General features: G+C 43.2%; 1 protein-coding gene across 1 annotated transcript; it reads left to right on the top strand.

Annotated features, from left to right (window-relative positions):
* The first annotated feature begins 796 nt into the window (after positions 1 to 796).
* Positions 797 to 18,010, top strand: LOC124034442 (olfactomedin-like protein 2A). Its single transcript, XM_046347666.1, has 8 exons — positions 797 to 1,138; positions 8,622 to 8,885; positions 9,642 to 9,749; positions 10,194 to 10,370; positions 10,512 to 10,767; positions 13,388 to 13,708; positions 13,963 to 14,148; positions 16,251 to 18,010. Exons 1-8 carry the CDS (start codon positions 1,070 to 1,072, stop codon positions 16,853 to 16,855), a joined length of 1,986 nt encoding a protein of 661 aa, XP_046203622.1. The 5' UTR covers positions 797 to 1,069; the 3' UTR covers positions 16,856 to 18,010.
* Positions 18,011 to 19,559: the final 1,549 nt, after the last annotated feature.

Raw genomic sequence — 19,559 nt, 5'->3', positions numbered from 1 at the left:
TGGCTAGAAACTCATTGCAGGTTTTGAAAATCACCATTTTTCTTTATCTTTTTAACCACAGATCAAAGAAACGTGCTGTTTCCACATAGACCCTGGCTTGTCGCTGGAGATAACGTGGAGGAGTTGCCCTTTAAATGCTTTGTGCCTTGTCATCTAACTCTAATCCTAAAGCTACTAATGGAACCCCCCAAAAAAACGTTTTCGGTTTTCTTTTGTGAACTCTCAGGCTTATAGTATCCTTTCTACCCAAACCCGTGTGCTTTGATCATAGAGAGAAAAAAATCGAACATTCGTCTGTAATGGGGGGGGGGTTGATTGAATTGAGCCCCCTGGTACAAGACGACCCCAAGGAACACTACTGTGACTGTAAACTTGACAAATAACCAGGAGATGGTGCTGCAACCCTTTGACATTCCACTGAACGTGTCCTATCTCCCCTGATCATGTCTTGTCGCGCGCGAGCAGGCCGAGCAGCAGTCTGACAACTCTGAACCTTGGGCACAAGCCTACATTTAATATGTGCCAATAAAATATCAAATGCTAAAATGGTATAGAATAAATGCAGCTTTTACGCGTAATTCATATCAACTGTGCGCCATGCGTAAATGATAATTGACAGATATGTCGCAATAAAGGTTTAAAAAGTGTTATTGAATATTAGAAAACTATTGAAACATGTCTCACGTCTGAAATGACTCTAATGCTAAGATTATATTTATTATCCAATGTTAAAGTTGATGTCAAGTGTGTGTGTGTGTGTGTGTGTAAATTGCCCCTCCCATGTGTGGAGAAGAGAAGATGGGTGGATGATGTGTGGACTTTTACCGTTGATGCGCGGAGCCAAGGACTAGAGTGCAGACAGCGCCTGATCAACTTGTAAAACTGCTTCCTTCGCATATTACGGCAACAACTTACACGACGTGGGTCTATGACAATGGAGCCCTAATATCTCGTGCGAATGTCTTACCTCATGGATTGAATAATACAGTAACCGATATTCTTGTCATTCCGACAATAAAAGGTTGTTATTGGAGGGATCATTCATCTGTCACCAGGCACCTGGGAGAAAATGTGGAGATTTACGCATTTATTAGCTTGCCTACTGGTGGTGTGTAAAGATGTCACTGCGCAGAGTAAGGTAAGTTATAGGCATGACTTAGTAATGGACTGATAACACCTGTTTGATGCTGCAATGGCAAAGGTAAGGAAGTCCACCATGCGTTATGGAACTGAGATTCCTTGTGATAAAATCTGAATAGAAATGTGCAAATCCTGTCCTACAGTTCTGCTACTGTAGGAGATATGGATTACTGCTGTTCAGATTATATCTGAAAGGCAATGATTTATGCATTCTTAAAATAAAATCAACATATTACCCACTGAAAAATCAACATACATTATTTCCATTAAAGTATTGCACAATTTGCATAGTTCAATTCAAAATAGTTATTTTGTTCACGTGGGTGTGAAGGCCCAATGTTCTTGTAGCATGAGGTTGTTGAAAGGGAAGAGCAGTTTGCATGATGAACAGTAGACCTACACATCCATGTTATCCCAATAATCCATATGATTTCCAAATTAGAATGCCCATTCCCAATATCAACCATTGCTTCATATGGCCAGGTGTCCAGTCAGAGATCAATCATTTAGCCTCTTCATGGACACCAATGAGAAATGGCAGTCCTGACTCTCTCTCTCTACTTTCAATCTTGTGGGGACTGGGCATCATGCTTCAACACACCAGCCTTCTAATGTCATTCCGCACATTTGTTGCTATGATGAATAGATGTCATTAATGTAAAATTACATCAGCCAGCTTGGTTTATAAATCTAGGCTTTGAATCACCTTATTGCATGTCATCAAACTAAGTAACCATTACATTAGGTTTTCCCTGTGAGCCTTCATGTGTAGGGCCTGATGCCAGATTAAATGTAGGAAGAGATGGCAGTGGCACCCAGTCGGGTAACAGTAATATCTGCCCTGCCTTGTTTGAACAGCTGCTGGACTTCCATAACCCCTCTCATAGAACTGCAATGCTTTGAGGATAGTCTAATCCCTACTCCCCCATGGTTCTGTGTGGGTGACTACTTCCCCCTTGGTCTAGAAAACAACATGGGTACAAGACAAGAGGCACACAAGCCCATGAAGGCTGCCTAGCAGATTTTCTTCTACTTTGTGCGTGAGAGGAACAGTGTGTGTGGAACCGTTAGAACAATGAGCACAGGTGTCATGTGTTCACATCATGGTATTAGTTTTCTCTCAAGAACAGTGGAATGTAGTGTCAAATTGCATTAGCAGGACTCTAAAAATGATCATCCCTTATTATTACCCTGATCATCAAATTTATTGGTGGTGACCTGGAGGAAAGCCCAGTAGGATCACAAACTTGTGAGTGATTTGAATATGGTTCTCTCTGTTCTCTGTGAGACGTCTCATGTGCCTGTCTTGTGTGCAGCCTGGCTGCCCTCTTCCTCATTCCCATTGGACACATCCCGCCCAGCCTACAGTATCATGGTCCACTGGTGGCACTGAGATGATTGCGAGACAAAGCCAGCTCAGAGGAGGACACAGAGGGTATGGTGCAATGGCATGGGAACAGGCGTGTGCACCTGCCCCTTGTTTTGGTTGTAAACAAGGCCAGGAATACTGCCGAGAGGTCAATGAGAGGGCGGAGAGAGATAAATGTAGGGAGGAGACAGGACGCCCCCCTGTCACAGTAATGAACTAACAAGCCTCAGTGTTTCCCTGGGACTTAATGAATAAATGAGACTCAATGTGTTAGACGGTCTGTCTGAAGGTCTCAGGGGCCGTGGCCTCACTGCAGCTGGAAGAGGGCTTTGATTCTGAACAGCAGGAAATTAAGGAGACAGTGACACAGACCGTAACAGCAAACAAAAAGCAATCTTCCTTTTCCTCTGAGCGATGTTATGTAAGAGAAACGTAGAATGTATGCACACATGACTGTAAGTCGCTTTGGATAAAAGCGTCTGCTAAATGGCATATATTATTATTATTATTATTATTAGAAAACGAACACACATTTATAACTGAAAGCTTAATTATTAGTTATATTTGTCTGAGACCTTTATCTAAGGATGCTCCATATAGAAAATGGCTGCCAAAGGACCACATAGTCAAAGGGAAGTATGTTTCACCCATCCTCTACACCACCTGCCTTCCACCTGCTTTTCCAGTGTGCATTACTGTATGTCTCCTTGTGCCTGACTGCTATGATGTGAATCTGTGCCCAGTGAGGAGACAACAGGGTCTTGCTGTTAGTTCCACAACGGAGAAAGAGGATGTCTCTTTCAGCTGGCAATTTCTCCCAAGCAGCATCCATCACATCCAGGGTCCATCACTATGGTGGGAAAAAAACGTCCAAATGAATTAAGGGAAGGTTTGATGCAATTGTACAATCATGTGGAATATTAGACAATGATCTATGGTTTTTCCTAAAAGCAATCAGTTCCATCTATATATCTATCCAGTAGGCAGTCATCTGTACACGTATCCCTTTCAAACACCTGGCTCCCAAAACAACAGCATCTGGGGAGGAAAGCAATGACAACCAGCTAATTCCATTCATGACTTTGGTTCCAGACTTGCCCTGATAATACAAAGATAACTGTTTCTCCCTTTCTCCTCTCATCTGGATTATTCAGTAGTAGCCACTGAAGATAACCAAAAGGTTCATGGTGTGCTTGGTCGTACACATAAACAGCTCTAGATGGAATGTGGATGTGTACCCCCAAAAAAAACAAGTGCTCAGTAAGCTTGTGTCCAGCTAATTAGCGTGCTAGTGCTAATGCCAGTTTCTGTTCAGGTTAGGGACAGCAATCTCATGGTTCATCTCCAGGCTGATGGCTTAAGTTTCCCCCTGTAGTCCAGGTTCAGATTTACAGTGGCACAGTAAGAATGTTTATCATAGTCACAACTAATTAGATTAGGAATCAGGTGGACTTTCTGGACAAGAATTTGGACTCCAGTTTGGTCTGTAATGTTTAGACTGGAGAACAAGGTAATAAGTCAAATCATTTAAAGGGACAGTTCAAGGGTCTCCATGGGTGAAAAAGGATCTTAAAGTCTGAGTCAATATTCTACTAGCTGTTGTAAAGACACTAATGGATGCATTAGGGTAATACTATTCCATCTTATTAGATGGTGATTTTGGGGTGAACTTCTTTTTGACCTTTTTCCTAACCTGAAATATCATCGCTTTGATTTAGTAAACAGAAAAACCCTATCCAGACATGTAAATACTGTGTGGAAGCATTTCGCTACACCCGCAATAACATCTGCTAAATATGTGCATGTGACCAATAACATTTGAGTTGACATGGATTGGATTCAGCCCTGTCACTCTAACAGTCCTACATCTACTAAGGGAGGAGTTTTATCTATCAGCTTACCTCAGAAACAGCTTACTGAGTTGAGTCTTTGAGATGGACAACTGACCTGCATCAGCGTTTGTTCTTGATCTATCAGGTCCAGAATTATTGTCACCCTTGATAAATAACAGCAAAATACAGTGTATAAATAATCATTTGAGATCATTTTTAAAAACTTGCTAAACAAAATCTCTAAATCTGAGCAATTGTATAAGTATAAAATAATATAAATTCCCCTTTTTTTGCAAACAATATAGCTCAGTATTTCTATTATTTATTTTCTACAGTCTTTTTTTCTCATCTTAATCAAGGGTGACAAACATTCTGGACCTGACTGTGTATTAATACAAGTTTGTGGAAAGTAGCCTACATAAATTATCTTGTGTGTTAAAGCTACAGAGCCCTTGTTAAGTCCACAAACCGTAGGCCTAGTAACAACATGCAGCTGGCCTGAACAATTAGACAAAATCTATGGTCTGAAACGGACATCCTTGTTTATACGGACCAAGGTTAGTGTTACAGGAACAGTGTCAAGGCCATCATAGAATAACATTGGTTTTCTGTGTTTAAAGATAAGACTAACAAGCTCCTGGAATGTGCTAGCCATTGTGTGTAATGAATCTTGTTTTTTAACAATTGTGGACACAATTGAGGTTTCACTTAGTCATTGTCACTGTAAGAGTGGCCGTAGCCTTTCGTGAGTTAGTGATCTAGTCATGTACTGTGGTCTATGGAATGTGTGTGAATGTGAAGCCATGCAGTTGGGTCCCTTCCCCCTATTGTACAGACAAGAGTTTGTCTTTGGGTCCTATTCTTTTGACCTGAAACTTGACCGCTCTCAGAGGTCAAAGGCTCCAAACTCAAAGCATGCGTTAAGCTTTTAGCAGTCTTAATTATGAATTATCTGAGGTCTGTTGTCTGCTTTCATGCTGGAAGTTCTCTTGTCATGGGATGCTAAATGAGCAGAGCAAGGACAATAATGTTTTGCATAGACAATATAATTTAGCTTTCTTTATAATTAGGATAGTGGACGCCCATCTTGCTCCAGTCTGTGTGTACAGTTGACAGGGTTGAGAGGGAGGAGCCTATAAATGAATGGTGTGTTCTAACTCTTCCCTCTTAATCAATACACAAAATAACAAACACAGGTGCCTTGGAGGCAACCCAGTCAAGCTGGAAGAAATGTCACCAGGTTTGCCATAGTACTTACTACTTGAAGCATCTTAAGCTCATGTTGCTAAGAAGCAGCCTGGGTTTGGCTCACCTGCATCTTGGGTGGAACAATAAGGTTCAGTGGGGCTGTGGGCACAACCCTTCCAAGGGAACTTGAATCTGCTAATCCACTCTGTTTTCATGTGGTTGTATCATTTGTCAACCCAACCCACTGCCTTTTTCACTTGACATGGATCAGGAATGGCCGGCCACTACGCACACAGGGGTCTTGCCCAATAATCAAAGACCCCTCTGAGTGTAAGTCTGCAGTAATGGAGGGTACTGCCCCCCAACCCACTCATGTCACTCAGGCTGCATTCCTCCACTAATGAGCCCACCCCCTCCTCTCCCTACCCTCACCAGCCTGCAGGGTCTGGCCTCCATAAACATTCTCACTCTCAGAGAACCCTCAGTAACTGGACATGTACGCACTGTTACTTAGGGTTGATGCTCTAAGCTTGGGTTTAGGATGCTCTTTACTGACATAGACAAGCAGACTTGCTCTCCACAGATATCTGCCCAGATCTACAGTTGACTTGCCCAGTGCAGGTTTGGTGTAGGAGGAAGCAGACAATTCTCCCCTAAATACCTTGTTTGAGTGCACAGTTGAGACGTTTATCATGTCTCGATACAACGTGGCAGAGTAAGGGCACAGACAGACAGAATATCTGTAATGCTGCATTCTTGTGCTGCTGTAAGTGGTACCACATGTGGGTCTGCCTGCCCCAGGGTTTATAGAGATTCATGTGGGTCTGTCTGCCACAGGGTTTATAGAGATTCATGTGGGTCTGTCTGCCCCAGGGTTTATAGAGATTCATGTGGGTCTGTCTGCCCCAGGGTTTATAGAGATTCATGTGGGTCTGCCTGCCCCAGGGTTGATAGAAATTCATGTGGGTCAGCCTGCCGAGGGTTTATAGAAATGCATGTGGGTCTGCCTGCCCAGGGTTTATAGAGATGCATGTGGGTCTGCCTGCCCAGGGTTTATAGAGATTCATGTGGGTCTGCCTGCCCAGGGTTTATAGAGATTCATGTGGGTCTGCGTGCCCAGGGTTTATAGAGATTCATGTGGGTCTGCCTGCCCAGGGTTTATAGAGATGCATGTGGGTCTGCCTGCCCAGGGTTTATAGAGATTCATGTGGATCTACCTGCCTAGGGTTTATAGAAATTCATGTGGGTCTGCCTGCCCAGTGTTTATAGAGATTCATGTGGGTCTGCCTTCCCCCGGGTTTATAGAGATTCATGTGGGCCTGCCTGCCCAGGGTTTATAGAGATTCATGTGGGTCTGCCTTCCCCCGGGTTTATAGAGATTCATGTGGGTCTGCCTGCCCCAGGGTTTATAGAGATTCATGTGGGTCTGTCTGCCCCAAGGTTTATAGAGTTTCATGTGGGTCTGCCTGCCCCAGGGTTTATGGAGATTCATGTGGGTCTGCGTGCCCAGGGTTTATAGAGATTCATCTGGGTCTGCGTGCCCAGGGTTTATAGAGATTCATGTGGGTCTGCCTGCCCAGGGTTTATAGAGATTCATGTGGGTCTGCCTGCCCAGGGCTTATAGAGATGCATGTGGGTCTGCCTGCCCAGGGTTTATAGAGATTTGTGTGGATCTACCCGCCTAGGGTTTATAGAGATTCATGTGGGTCTGCCTGCCCAGTGTTTATAGAGATTCATGTGGGTCTGCCTTCCCCCGGGTTTATAGAGATTCATGTGGGCCTGCCTGCCCAGGGTTTATAGAGATTCATGTGGGTCTGCCTGAAATTCATGTGGGTCTGCCCAGGGTTTATAGAGATTCATCTGGGTCTGCCTGCCCCCGGGTTTATAGAGATTCATGTGGGTCTGCCTGCCCAGGGTTTATAGAGATTCATGTGGGTCTGCCTTCCCCCGGGTTTATAAAGATTCATGTGGGTCTGTCTGCCCCAGGGTTTATAGAGTTTCCAAAATCTCATTGGAGGAAGATGACAGGTTAAGCCCCCTGGAAAGAGGGTGTGAGAGGGAGCTGGGCCCCAGAAGGTGCTGGAAGATGAGCTTAGCATCAATACAGTGCAGCAACCCCTTGGCCTCTACATGGGGAGATGACCAGAGAGAGCACTGCCAGTCACAGACACCGGCAGAGAGACAGACAGAGAGAAAGACACTTGAGAACTACTGTGACATCTTAAGTTCTCTGTGAAATGAAGGTTTTGCACGTCATCGACCTGTCAACAACAAACAAACGTTAAATCAGATTTGCAATAAATGTATGGTATAGAAATATCAAATTTATGACTGAGCCTAAATATGTAACCCATAAACACTTCACTTTGATGACTGTCTATAATAAAATATGTTGCGTTTATTCAATGTTTGTTTTTTGTTATTTATCTGGAGTGATTCTGAGGATGATGTCAGTAGCATGAGCTTGCACATGGTCGGCCAGAGTTCTCTCATTTTACACCATGTGTGGGGAGTGCTAGCGTCCGACACAGCTGGGGATAAGAGTTGATATTAATGGCATTGCGTTGGTCTCAATGGCTTTCATGTGCTTCATGACGGCTAGTGTTCAAAGAAGAGGAAGCATGTGGTTAATGTCCCAAGATCACTTTCATTCCCATGCTTTTGTTTCCCTCCTAAGAAAATGTATGTTTTATTCATAGAATGTCCACCTGGGAGGGAGTCATTCAGAACATTGGAACAGCTCTCCATAGACTGCTGTGAGAAGAAAACCCAAGCTCAGCGTATATTTTAATGAATCATAATGTTCACGGGGTGAATTGATATAAAGTTCAACCCTGACCATTGATCACTATGAGTTGCTTTCTCAGAATGTCTGTCAGGATTTGTGACAACTGATCAGACTCCAGACTCGCCATTTTACATTCAACCCCACGCTGTGACATCATCCCAGGCTGTGATTGACTCCTGTCGCTGAGGGACAGGAACCATGTCCAGCTCATTACATGTCAAGAATGCTTTTTTTTCAATCAGTGCTATACAATATTTCAAATCAGACCATTTCATCCACTCTCTTCAACTATGTCTCCTGTCAGATCTTCGGGGAGACGGAGCCGGTGCGGATGACGTCCGAGGGCTCAGACTGTCGCTGTAAGTGCATCATGAGGCCACTGAGCAAGGATGCATGCCAGCGTCTGCGGAGTGGCAGCGTGCGTGTGGAGGACTTTTACACGGTGGAGACCGTCAGCTCTGGATCGGACTGCAAGTGTTCGTGCACTGCCCCCCCCTCCTCCCTCAACCCCTGTGAGAACGAGTGGAAGATGGAGAAGCTGAAGAAACAGGCCCCTGAACTGCTCAAGGTGTGTTCCAGCAGTAACAGACCCAACTTAGTGGTAAAATAACATTAGAACTGTAAATGTTGGTAGTAAAATCACTTAATTGACTATGTAAAGACCGTGACAGAGACCCTGATTGCATGTGTGTGGTTTGGTCCTGAAGATATACTGTACATAACCACGGGAGAAGCAGAAATAGGATATCCTTATAATTGTTCAAATTAAAGCTTTAAAGTATCCCAGGTTTTTGCGCAGACAGGTTTCCATGAGCTCACTAGGTTCTCTATCTGTCGATAACATCTCAGCACCTCTCAGGATGTACGTATCTGAAGCACACATACATTTTTCACTGGGAGTGAGAGGAGAGGAGATGAGGCATGCTATGCGCCACATGAAGGGAAGAACCAGAACCAGATGTGTGATCTGACTGGGTTTAGACATAGCCATGTCTTATAAGGAATACATTGAATTGCATTACAAAGAAAAGGCTCAAAATAAATTTTGGGGAGGGCTTTTAATGCAATATGAAAGCCAAATTGCTGAAACAGTGGATTTGTAGTTGGCAGGTGTCTGATTCAGGACTGAGAGATGAGGGTAGTATAAAGCAGCACCCATTGTTAAGTCAATACTTTTAAATGAAAATAGGCGTGGGTGTTTTTAGGTGTTATTGAATCCACATACTCAATTAAATGTCAAATGTAAAACCTGTCAACATATTTTCCCGCTTCTTTATTATGTTTGGTGCTAATACTCTCGTCTGTGCTGTGTGTGGGTGTACAGCTGCATTCCATGGTGGACCTACTGGAGGGGACGCTGTACAGTCTGGACCTCATGAAGGTTCACTCCTACATCAACAAGGTGGTCTCCCAGATGAACACACTAGAGGAGGTAAGCCCCCCCCCCCAAAAAACACCCTCATAGAGTACAACAAGTAGAACAATAACAAAAAAACAAAAATCAGGGAATACTAGGTTTGCATGCCTTCCTATATACTGTATGTGAATGTATTTGGGTCCTTGACGTTCTAGCTGTATATGGTCCTTATGCAGACAGAGAGCTGATGAAATGGTTTGTGATTAGATACCAGTAATTACCCCCCTAAACGGCATGGTTACAGTATCCACAGAGATTTCTTTAACCCCCACAGCTATTCACTAGTCAAACAGGAGAAGATGAACTAGAGGGAGGAGAAAGAGATTTGTGTGACTGGTTCTCCCAGGTTTTGTGTTTGTAATGTTTTTACAAAAGGGGTCTGTTTTCGTTAACAAAGTTATTTGCATTTGGTCGGTACAATGGACGGGCCGGATTCTTAGAACACGTCTGTTTCCACAGACAATCAAGACCAACCTGACTCGGGACAATGAGTTTGTAAGGGACAGCATGATCACACTGACTAACCAGTTTAAGAGGTATGAGAACTACTCCAACATCATGATGAGCATCAAGAAGCAGATCTCCAGTCTGGGCCTGCAGCTACTGCAGAAAGACCAAACAGAGACCAAATCTCAGGTAAGTGTGTCTCTCAAACACACACACACCCACCACACAAAAGCTTGCTCACAAATTACACATCAAACACACAAATCAATGTTCACATGCCCGCTGACATACCATAAATGACAGGCTTGAATTGAATGTCAATGTTTACAGAACACCAATGATGAGAAAACCAAGGACACCGTAAAAAACCCTAACAAAAAGCCCCCTTCATCCAAGCCCCCTCCCAAGCCACCCAAGGAAAAGATTGTAAAACCTAAGAAAGAGAGCACCAAGCCTGGGAAACCTGTCAAGCCTGACCCCACAGCCAAGGCCAAGGTGGCAGGTCACCAGCCGGGGTTAGTGAGAGGCATCACCTACTACAAAGCAGCCAAGGTGGATGGGGATGAGCACGGCACAGGTGGTAAAGGTGAGAGAACAAGGGCCGATACAAGATGGTGCCGATAGACATGGTCTCCCTGTTCATTGCTCCTAAGAAACTTTGCACAAGCATTTCCCTACACCCACAATAACATCTGCTAAATATGTGTATGCGACCAATACAATATGATTTGGATTTGATAAAGGGGGAGAGTTGGACCACTCTCTCTCCCAGCCCAGTATGAGCATGTGTATGGAGCCCACTAACCCCTAAAGTCAACTTTGGGCTGTGACTTCAGCTGAGTTAGCAGCACTCAGCCAGCCTGTATGAGATCATCTATGTGCTGTTCTAATGTTCTCAGACCTTATTGTGATTGTTCTAAACAAAACCAATTCAAATAACTAAATTGTACTCTTGGATCTACATTACATTATGCTGGATCAGCATTACACCAGGCTGTATTTCAGATTCCCAACCGAAATGGATGCTGTACGTCTCCATCACATATTTTCTTTTTTTGTGTAGAGCAAGCCCTTCAAGTTTGTGTAGAGCAAGCACTTCAAGTTTGTGTAGAGCAAGCACTTCAAGTTTGTGTAGAGCAAGCACTTCAAGTTTGTGTAGAGCAAGCACTTCAAGTTTGTGTAGAGCAAGCACTTCAAGTTTGTGTAGAGCAAGCACTTCAAGTTTGTGTAGAGCAAGCCCTAAAAGTTTCTTTAGAGCAAGCCCTAAAAGTTTGTGTAGAGCAAGCCCTAAAAGTTTGTGTAGAGCAAGCACTTCAAGTTTGTGTAGAACAAGCCCTTCAAGTTTGTGTAGAGCAAGCACTTCAAGTTTGTGTAGAGCAAGCCCTAAAAGTTTGTGTAGAGCAAGCCCTAAAAGTTTGTTTAGAGCAAGCACTTCAAGTTTGTGTAGAGCAAGCCCTAAAAGTTTCTTTAGAGCAAGCCCTAAAAGTTTGTGTAGAGCAAGCCCTAAAGGTTTGTGTAGAGCAAGCCCTAAAAGTTTCTTTAGAGCAAGCCCTAAAAGTTTGTGTAGAGCAAGCCCTAAAAGTTTGTGTAGAGCAAGCCCTAAAGGTTTGTGTAGAGCAAGCCCTAAAAGTTTGTGTAGAGCAAGCCCTAAAAGTTTGTGTAGAGCAAGCCCTAAAAGTTTGTGTAGAGCAAGCCCTAAAAGTTTGTGTAGAGCAAGCCCTAAAAGTTTGTGTAGAGCAAGCCCTAAAATTTTGTGTAGAGCAAGCCCTAAAATTTTGTGTAGAGCAAGCCCTAAAAGTTTGTGTAGAGCAAGCCCTAAAAGTTTGTGTAGAGCAAGCCCTAAAAGTTTGTGTAGAGCAAGCCCTAAAAGTTTGTGTAGAGCAAGCCATTCAAATTTGAATTAAATATGTTGTTCTTACACATGTGTGATAAAGGAGTATAAATCTTAGTACTACTCTTGGCATCTTGGAAACAGTAAAACAGTGAATCCTTCACTGTAGATCACCAGATCCACAGTACAAGATTTATCCTGCTGTTATTTCCAACCAAGCAGGGCTTGGGCCATCAGAGGATCCAATTGCATGCGTGCATTCAGCGAGCATTAAATAATACATAGAGCTAATGGAATGTCGTTTCAATGGAACATAGCCACATCCACTACACGCCTCAGCTTCACTCCTCATACACAATGTGTTGTGGGCCCTCATCACTGTGCCGATGAAAGCTGACAAAACATTTCCTGACTCCTCACAATCCTTCTTGAATAGATACTGTAGGTATGCTAGGTTTGCTCAGGGCGCAAATGCACATATGTTGTCAGGTCATGTGTTCTGCTATGCCAAGCTGTTTAGCCATACTTTGGTTAGTGCAGCCACCCTTGTCAAGCCAGTGAATTGATTCAGCTTAATTTCCATAATCTCTCACAAAGAGTAGTTTTCCTTTATTCAAAGGTGAATCTTAACCAGAAGTCTTGCATCTATTAGATAAAGGACAATGTGGCTTTTGAAGTATCAAGCAACACTGTTTCTCTTTCAGAACATACTTTAGAGACCTACAGCACATTCTCCTATCTATGCTGCCTGACTGACTCCTAAGCTGTCCCTGACTCCCTATCTTGTTAGGCCTTCAGTAGATACATGTGGTCAAGTAGTGTGCACGGCTAGCACCCTGAGGTTCAGAGTGTGCGTGTGGTGCAGATGTGCTGCTTATGTAGCAGGCAGAGACGTTTTATCTCACGCATCTGTCTGGCAGCTAAGGAAGTGAGAGTATGAGTAACAGAGGGGATCAGCCTCAGGCTGGCCCAGTCCTCCTGACACTGTCCTCTGTTCTGCTATTCTCTCTCCATGGCCAGGGATAAGAAAATGCCATGTGAGGGCTGTGGAATTCTGAATCCAAACAGAGAGGCAGAGACAGCGGGACAGACTTGGTTACAGAGGAGGGGACAGAGACAGCGAGAGGAAGCTGGCATAGTCTGTGTGCTATATAACTAATGCATTCCCCTTTGACATGGCCCCTGGAAATCTGTGGTACTGTACAGTGTCTGTCTCTCTGGCAGAGGTCTCAAAAGAAGCCCATACAGGGCCTTTTTGATTAATTAAGCCAACTAATTCTAATGAAAACTAGTGAAGACAAGGATCCTCCAGACTTTGAATTTGAGTCTAACTAAATCCCATGGCCTATTTTCCAATACTTGTCTTTATCCTTAGACAACGCTGCCAAGACTCACACCGTCCACCACGTCAAAGAGACACACTCTGAGGACGGAGGTGCTGAAATTGTCCTGGAAACCATTGAGGGAACCACAGCTGAGCCAACAACTACCAAAGAAACTGCAACCACTACCACAACCACCACCACTACCACGAGCACGACAACAACGGCAGCAACAACAGCCAGTACTACAATGCCATCCACTACCACCACCACCATTGTAGCAAGAGTTGAAAGGCTAGACAGACCAGCCCCCACCATCATGCTGTTCCTAGACAACTCTGACAACAACAGCCGGCCAATCCTACACAGAGCAGGTAGCCTGACCTACACAATTACCTAGTGTAGTGTACATTATACTACACCACATAACAACTAAGTGTGCTCATTGACAGCAATAGAGACAGTCAGTGCTATGACTCTGTCCAATTCAGTAACGGATAAACATGTAATGTTTAGCTGCCAGAATGTGTGTAACTGTGAAATTGAATGATTGAAAACTCATGCAGGCCATTCTTTATCCAGTTTTCTGGTAGTTTCTGTGTTGACTGTATTGTACTGTACTTGGCAGGTAAAATCCTGGACTGTGAGGGGACTCTGGCCTCTATTGAGCTCCCAGAGAAGCAGCACAGCTATGGGCGGAACGAAGGAGCCTGGATGAAGGATCCCCTGGCCAAGGACTCAAAGATCTACGTCACCAACTATTACTACGGCAACAACCTGGTGGAGTTCCGAAACCTGGACAACTTCAAACAAGGTGGGCATTGCATAGAAATTGAATACTGTTATATCATTATAATTGTTCATTATTTTCTATTCTTTTCAATTTCTATGGAGCATGGGGTTTCAACTGTACATCTATGGAATGAGATCAGTGTAACAGTATTATAGTCTCTAATGATCTGTAGTGACCCATGAAATGTAGTGAGTAGAACGTGACCCATGAAATGTAGTGAGTAGAAAGTGACCCATGAAATGTAGTGAGTAGAAAGTGACCCATGAAATGTAGTGAGTAGAAAGTGACCCATGAAATGTAGTGAGTAGAACGTGACCCATGAAATGTAGTGAGTAGAAAGTGACCCATGAAATGCAGTGAGTAGAAAGTGACCCATGAAATGCAGTGAGTAGAAAGTGACCCATGAAATGTAGTGAGTAGAAAGTGACCCATGAAATGTAGTGAGTAGAAAGTGACCCATGAAATGTAGTTAGTAGAACGTGACCCATGAAATGCAGTGAGTAGAAAGTGACCCATGAAATGCAGTGAGTAGAATGTGACCCATGAAATGTAGTGAGTAGAACGTGACCCATGAAATGCAGTGAGTAGAAAGTGACCCATGAAATGTAGTGAGTAGAAAGTGACCCATGAAATGTAGTTAGTAGAACGTGACCCATGAAATGCAGTGAGTAGAAAGTGACCCATGAAATGCAGTGAGTAGAAAGTGACCCATGAAATGTAGTGAGTAGAAAGTGACCCATGAAATGTAGTGAGTAGAAAGTGACCCATAAAATGCAGTGAGTAGAAAGTGACCCATGAAATGTAGTGAGTAGAAAGTGACCCATGAAATGTAGTGAGTAGAAAGTGACCCATGAAATGTAGTGAGTAGAAAGTGACCCATGAAATGCAGTGAGTAGAAAGTGACCCATGAAATGTAGTGAGTAGAAAGTGACCCATGAAATGTAGTGAGTAGAAAGTGACCCATGAAATGCAGTGAGTAGAAAGTGACCCATGAAATGCAGTGAGTAGAAAGTGACCCATGAAATGTAGTGAGTAGAAAGTGACCCATGAAATGTAGTGAGTAGAAAGTGACCCATGAAATGCAGTGAGTAGAAAGTGACCCATGAAATGTAGTGAATAGAAAGTGACCCATGAAATGTAGTGAGTAGAAAGTGACCCATGAAATGCAGTGAGTAGAAAGTGACCCATGAAATGTAGTGAATAGAAAGTGACCCATGAAATGCAGTGAGTAGAAAGTGACCAAATGCAGTGAGGAGAAAGTGACCCATGAAATGTAGTGAGTAGAAAGTGACCCATGAAATGCAGTGAGTAGAAAGTGACCCATGAAATGCAGTGAGTAGAAAGTGACCCATGAAATGCAGTGAGTATACACTACAGTAGCTTGAGACTCAAACATGCAGGTTTAGTTGTAATACTGTTCATTTAATTTCACACAAATCCCCCCCCCCCCCCCTCCTTCTTGCACTAGTACTTGGCGAGAGAAATAGGATTACTCCTCTTAACTGACTGGGTAAAATGATCTATCCCACTGGACTAGCCTGGTTGATTTAGAGGTGTTTGGACAGAAGCTTTTTTTAACTCACATCTTACAAAGCGTGAAGAGATTTTGCTCTGGTATCCAGTAGGGTGGTGAGTTCACAGCAGTGTGCGGATGACTAGGTATCTCTGTGAGTGGCTGTGATCTCTGCCTAGGCTGACATGTGCCTCCCCTTTGAACTGGCCAGAGCTGAGAGGGATTACAGAGGCATGGGCTGGGGCGGGGATGGTTCTGCGCTAACGGGTTGTTTTTGTCCTTCACTGCAGCTTCATTCATTATCTAAATCACACTTCCTGAGGTGGAACTGTTAGAGAGCGATGTGACCAGATATGATCATGACACTAATAACAGGACATCTGTGTGGACAGTGGGAGTGGGACAGTCAAACAGAAACTAACCAGTCTCTCATGTGAAACCATTATATATACGTTTATGGTATAACTATTTAACACCTCAGTGGCGCCCAGAATGACTTGACTGTACATGTGTGTATATATAAGATGGCATGATGTTAGCATACTGTATGGGGGGTAACATGATATGCAATTAGTTTCTCAGTAAACATCCCTGTATATGGTCCTGTTAGGTCGCTGGAGCAACCTCTTCAAACTGCCTTACAACTGGATCGGCACGGGCCACGTGGTGTACAACGGAGCCTTCTACTACAACCGAGCTTTCACCAAGAACATCATCAAGTACGACCTGAGGATGCGCTACGTGGCCGCCTGGACCCTCCTGCATGATGTGGTTTATGAGGACACTACCCCCTGGAAGTGGAGAGGTCACTCGGACATTGACTTTGCCGTGGACGAGAGTGGGCTGTGGGTGATCTACCCTTCCATGGACTATGACTACTCCCAGCAGGAGGTGATTATCATCAGTAAGCTGGACCCTGGGGATCTGTCCATGAAGAAGGAGACCACCTGGAGGACGGGCCTGAAGAGGAACTCCTATGGGAACTGCTTCATCATCTGTGGGGTGCTGTACACTGTGGACGTCTATAACCAGAAGGAAGGGGAGGTGAACTATGCCTACGACACCCACACCAACTCGGAGGCTATCCCTCGCCTGCCCTTCACCAACGAGTACGCCTACACTACCCAGATAGACTACAACCCCAAGGAGAAGGTCCTGTATGCCTGGGACAATGGACACCAACTCACATATAACATACACTTTGTTGACCAATGAGCACAGGCGTTTTATGCTCTGGTAAAGTATCATCAGTACCATGACAGGATCGCCATCCCCCATAGAGATAAGAGAGATGGTCAGTAATGGACAGTCCAGCAGAACCCATATTGGATTCAGCAGCCAACATTCGTCTTTCAATGCATTCTAACCAAGACACTTGACAGCATACCATGCGTCCCATACACAACAATGCTCCTCGTCAATGTGGACACTGTGTTGGTATGTTATTGGAAATCACAAACTGCTCATTTATTCCTCCCATTTGATTTTTATGGCCCATCAAGCTCCATCCTACCACCTAGCCACTTTGATCATCTGTCATTGTCATTTCAGGCCTATTGATGCTTTTGTTTTTTAACATGTATACATGATGTTGGGCACTGTAGTGTTAACTGTTGAAATTTGTTTATTTTAGTGAGGATGAGGGATACTTTGAAAATATATGAGCTGACAAACACAATATACATGAGTTTCTAAATTTAAGATTTTGTATTCGCTTGTAATTGACCAGAAATGTATGCTTTATATTTACATTGTTGTTGCTTTACATACATTTTGTTAAAGTAATATGTTCATTTTTGTTTTAATGAAGAGATACAATTGTTGCTGCTTGTAACATTTACACGTTCACGACATGTTCTAATCATTTTGGCCTATTTATAAACCACTACCCTTTAGGAAATGAACTGTCATGGAGGTCAATGTGTAAATGCATACAGATGTACAGTTTTGTCTTAAAGGAAATATAATCCATAAACCTCTATGACAGTTTCAGCTTCACTGTAAGTCAGAAATGATTAGACCTGTATGTAGTGCATGTACTGCCGTTATGAAGACCACTAATTCAAGTAAAGCTTTGCCTAAATATCTTTTGAGCATTTTATTATCATATTTGTCCTATTTTGGGGGGGAGAACAAAACAATACTTTAATTGCATACTTATTCTGAATCTATTTTGAAAGTTTTGTTAGTAAGTGCACACAGAAATGTGCACGGCTAATTACAGCACTGCAATGTATTCATATGTAATGTTGTGGTGTTTGATACACCATTTCTGGCAAAGGATTTTAAGTGGAAATATTATACCACACACACAACCCGTTGTGCTTGTCTCTGTGCTATGGATGAAATAAACAATTCCAGTTTTAAATATCTGTTGTGAGAAGTCCAAATCCATGTGCACAGTTCCAGTGGAAGCCATGGGGAGCAGGACTTCCATGCCCAGTGTTATGTGTTGACAGGATGCAGAATGACTCAATGATTCCTCTTGAGTTTTTTGTGTGTGCTTAACTCTCTCCCTGACTTGTGTTTTGTTCCAGTACAAAGGTCACTCCGCACTGCTTGATTGAGAGTGCACTAAAGGTCATGTTACCATGTCCTGAGGTCATGGTAACAAGGGCAGGGCAGGATGAATGGCTGGCTCGGGATGTGAAACTGTTTAGCTCTAAGCTCCAAGCCAGGCAATGCTGGAGGGAGGAGTGGAAATGTAGCATAAGATTAATGTATATTGGGTGTGGTCCTCTCATGTGGTCCTCATTTGGGAACACAACCACCACCCCCTCAACAACGCTTTTTAAAGTAGCTTTGCACACGTTGGAATTTTCATCATCTAATACAGCCAATACTTCCATTGCATGCACAAATGTGAGTGTAATGAATGCTGTTTTATGTTTGTGTTATTGTCTGATTGCCAATGAACTCCACCAGTACAGTGAGATGATAACATGTTGCTGGCATGCAACATGGGACAATGATGGCCACCAGGGCCAGCTCTATCCTTTTATGGGGCCCAACCTCATGGCAAAATATTTTAGTGGCCCCTCTCTTGACTGTGGAGAAAATGTATTTTGTTTTAAATTTCATTCACTCGGACCCACATTTTGCTATGGGCCCCAGTGCAGTCAAAAGCATAATGTTTCTGTGTTATATATATTTCCACACTACGAGGTTGAAATAATACTTTGAAATTGTGAACATGATGAAAATTGCCTTTTTAGTGTTAGAGCTGTTTGCAAAGTGTCACGTTCTGACCTTTATTTCCTTTGTTTTGTCGTTATTTAGTATGGTCAGGGCGTGAGTTGGGGTGGGCAGTCTATGTTTGTTTTTCTATGATTTTGGGATTTCTATGTTTCGGCCTAGTATGGTTCTCAGAGGCAGGTGTCATTAGTTGCCTCTGATTGAGAATCATACTTAGGTAGCCTGGGTTTCACTGTTTGTTTGTTTGTTTTTCACCACACGGTACTGTTTCGGTTTTGTCATTTCACGTATTCGTTTATTGTTTTTGTATTTCATAGTGTTCAGTGTTTTTGTTATTAAAAACGATATGGACACTTACCACGCCGCATCTTGGTCCGATCCATGCTACACCTCCTCTTCAGACCAAGAGGAGGAAATCCTTTACACAAAGACTGACTGAGGATGGAGTTTTGTCCTTCCGTGGTGACATCACCATGTGGTAAATTAGTTAATAGACCAATAAGAGAGTTCCAAACCTCTCTGCCAATAACAGCTCATTTTCTGTTTTCTCCTCCCGACTCAGACCACTCCCAGACAGTCCTAGTTAAATTCTTGCTTGAGAAATTGCTATTTGCTAAGAAGCTATTTTTGTTTATTTTTGACCATTTTAATTTAAATAATCACAGGCAGGTACTTAATTGTTACCCAGAAATTATTTGCTATTGAAATAAAACTGGCTGCATTG

Source organism: Oncorhynchus gorbuscha, linkage group LG04 (genome assembly GCF_021184085.1).
Source record: "Oncorhynchus gorbuscha isolate QuinsamMale2020 ecotype Even-year linkage group LG04, OgorEven_v1.0, whole genome shotgun sequence".
NCBI classification, from domain to species: Eukaryota; Metazoa; Chordata; class Actinopteri; order Salmoniformes; family Salmonidae; genus Oncorhynchus; species Oncorhynchus gorbuscha.
Note: the sequence above shows the minus strand (reverse complement) of the source record. Positions and strands in the feature narration are given on the sequence as shown.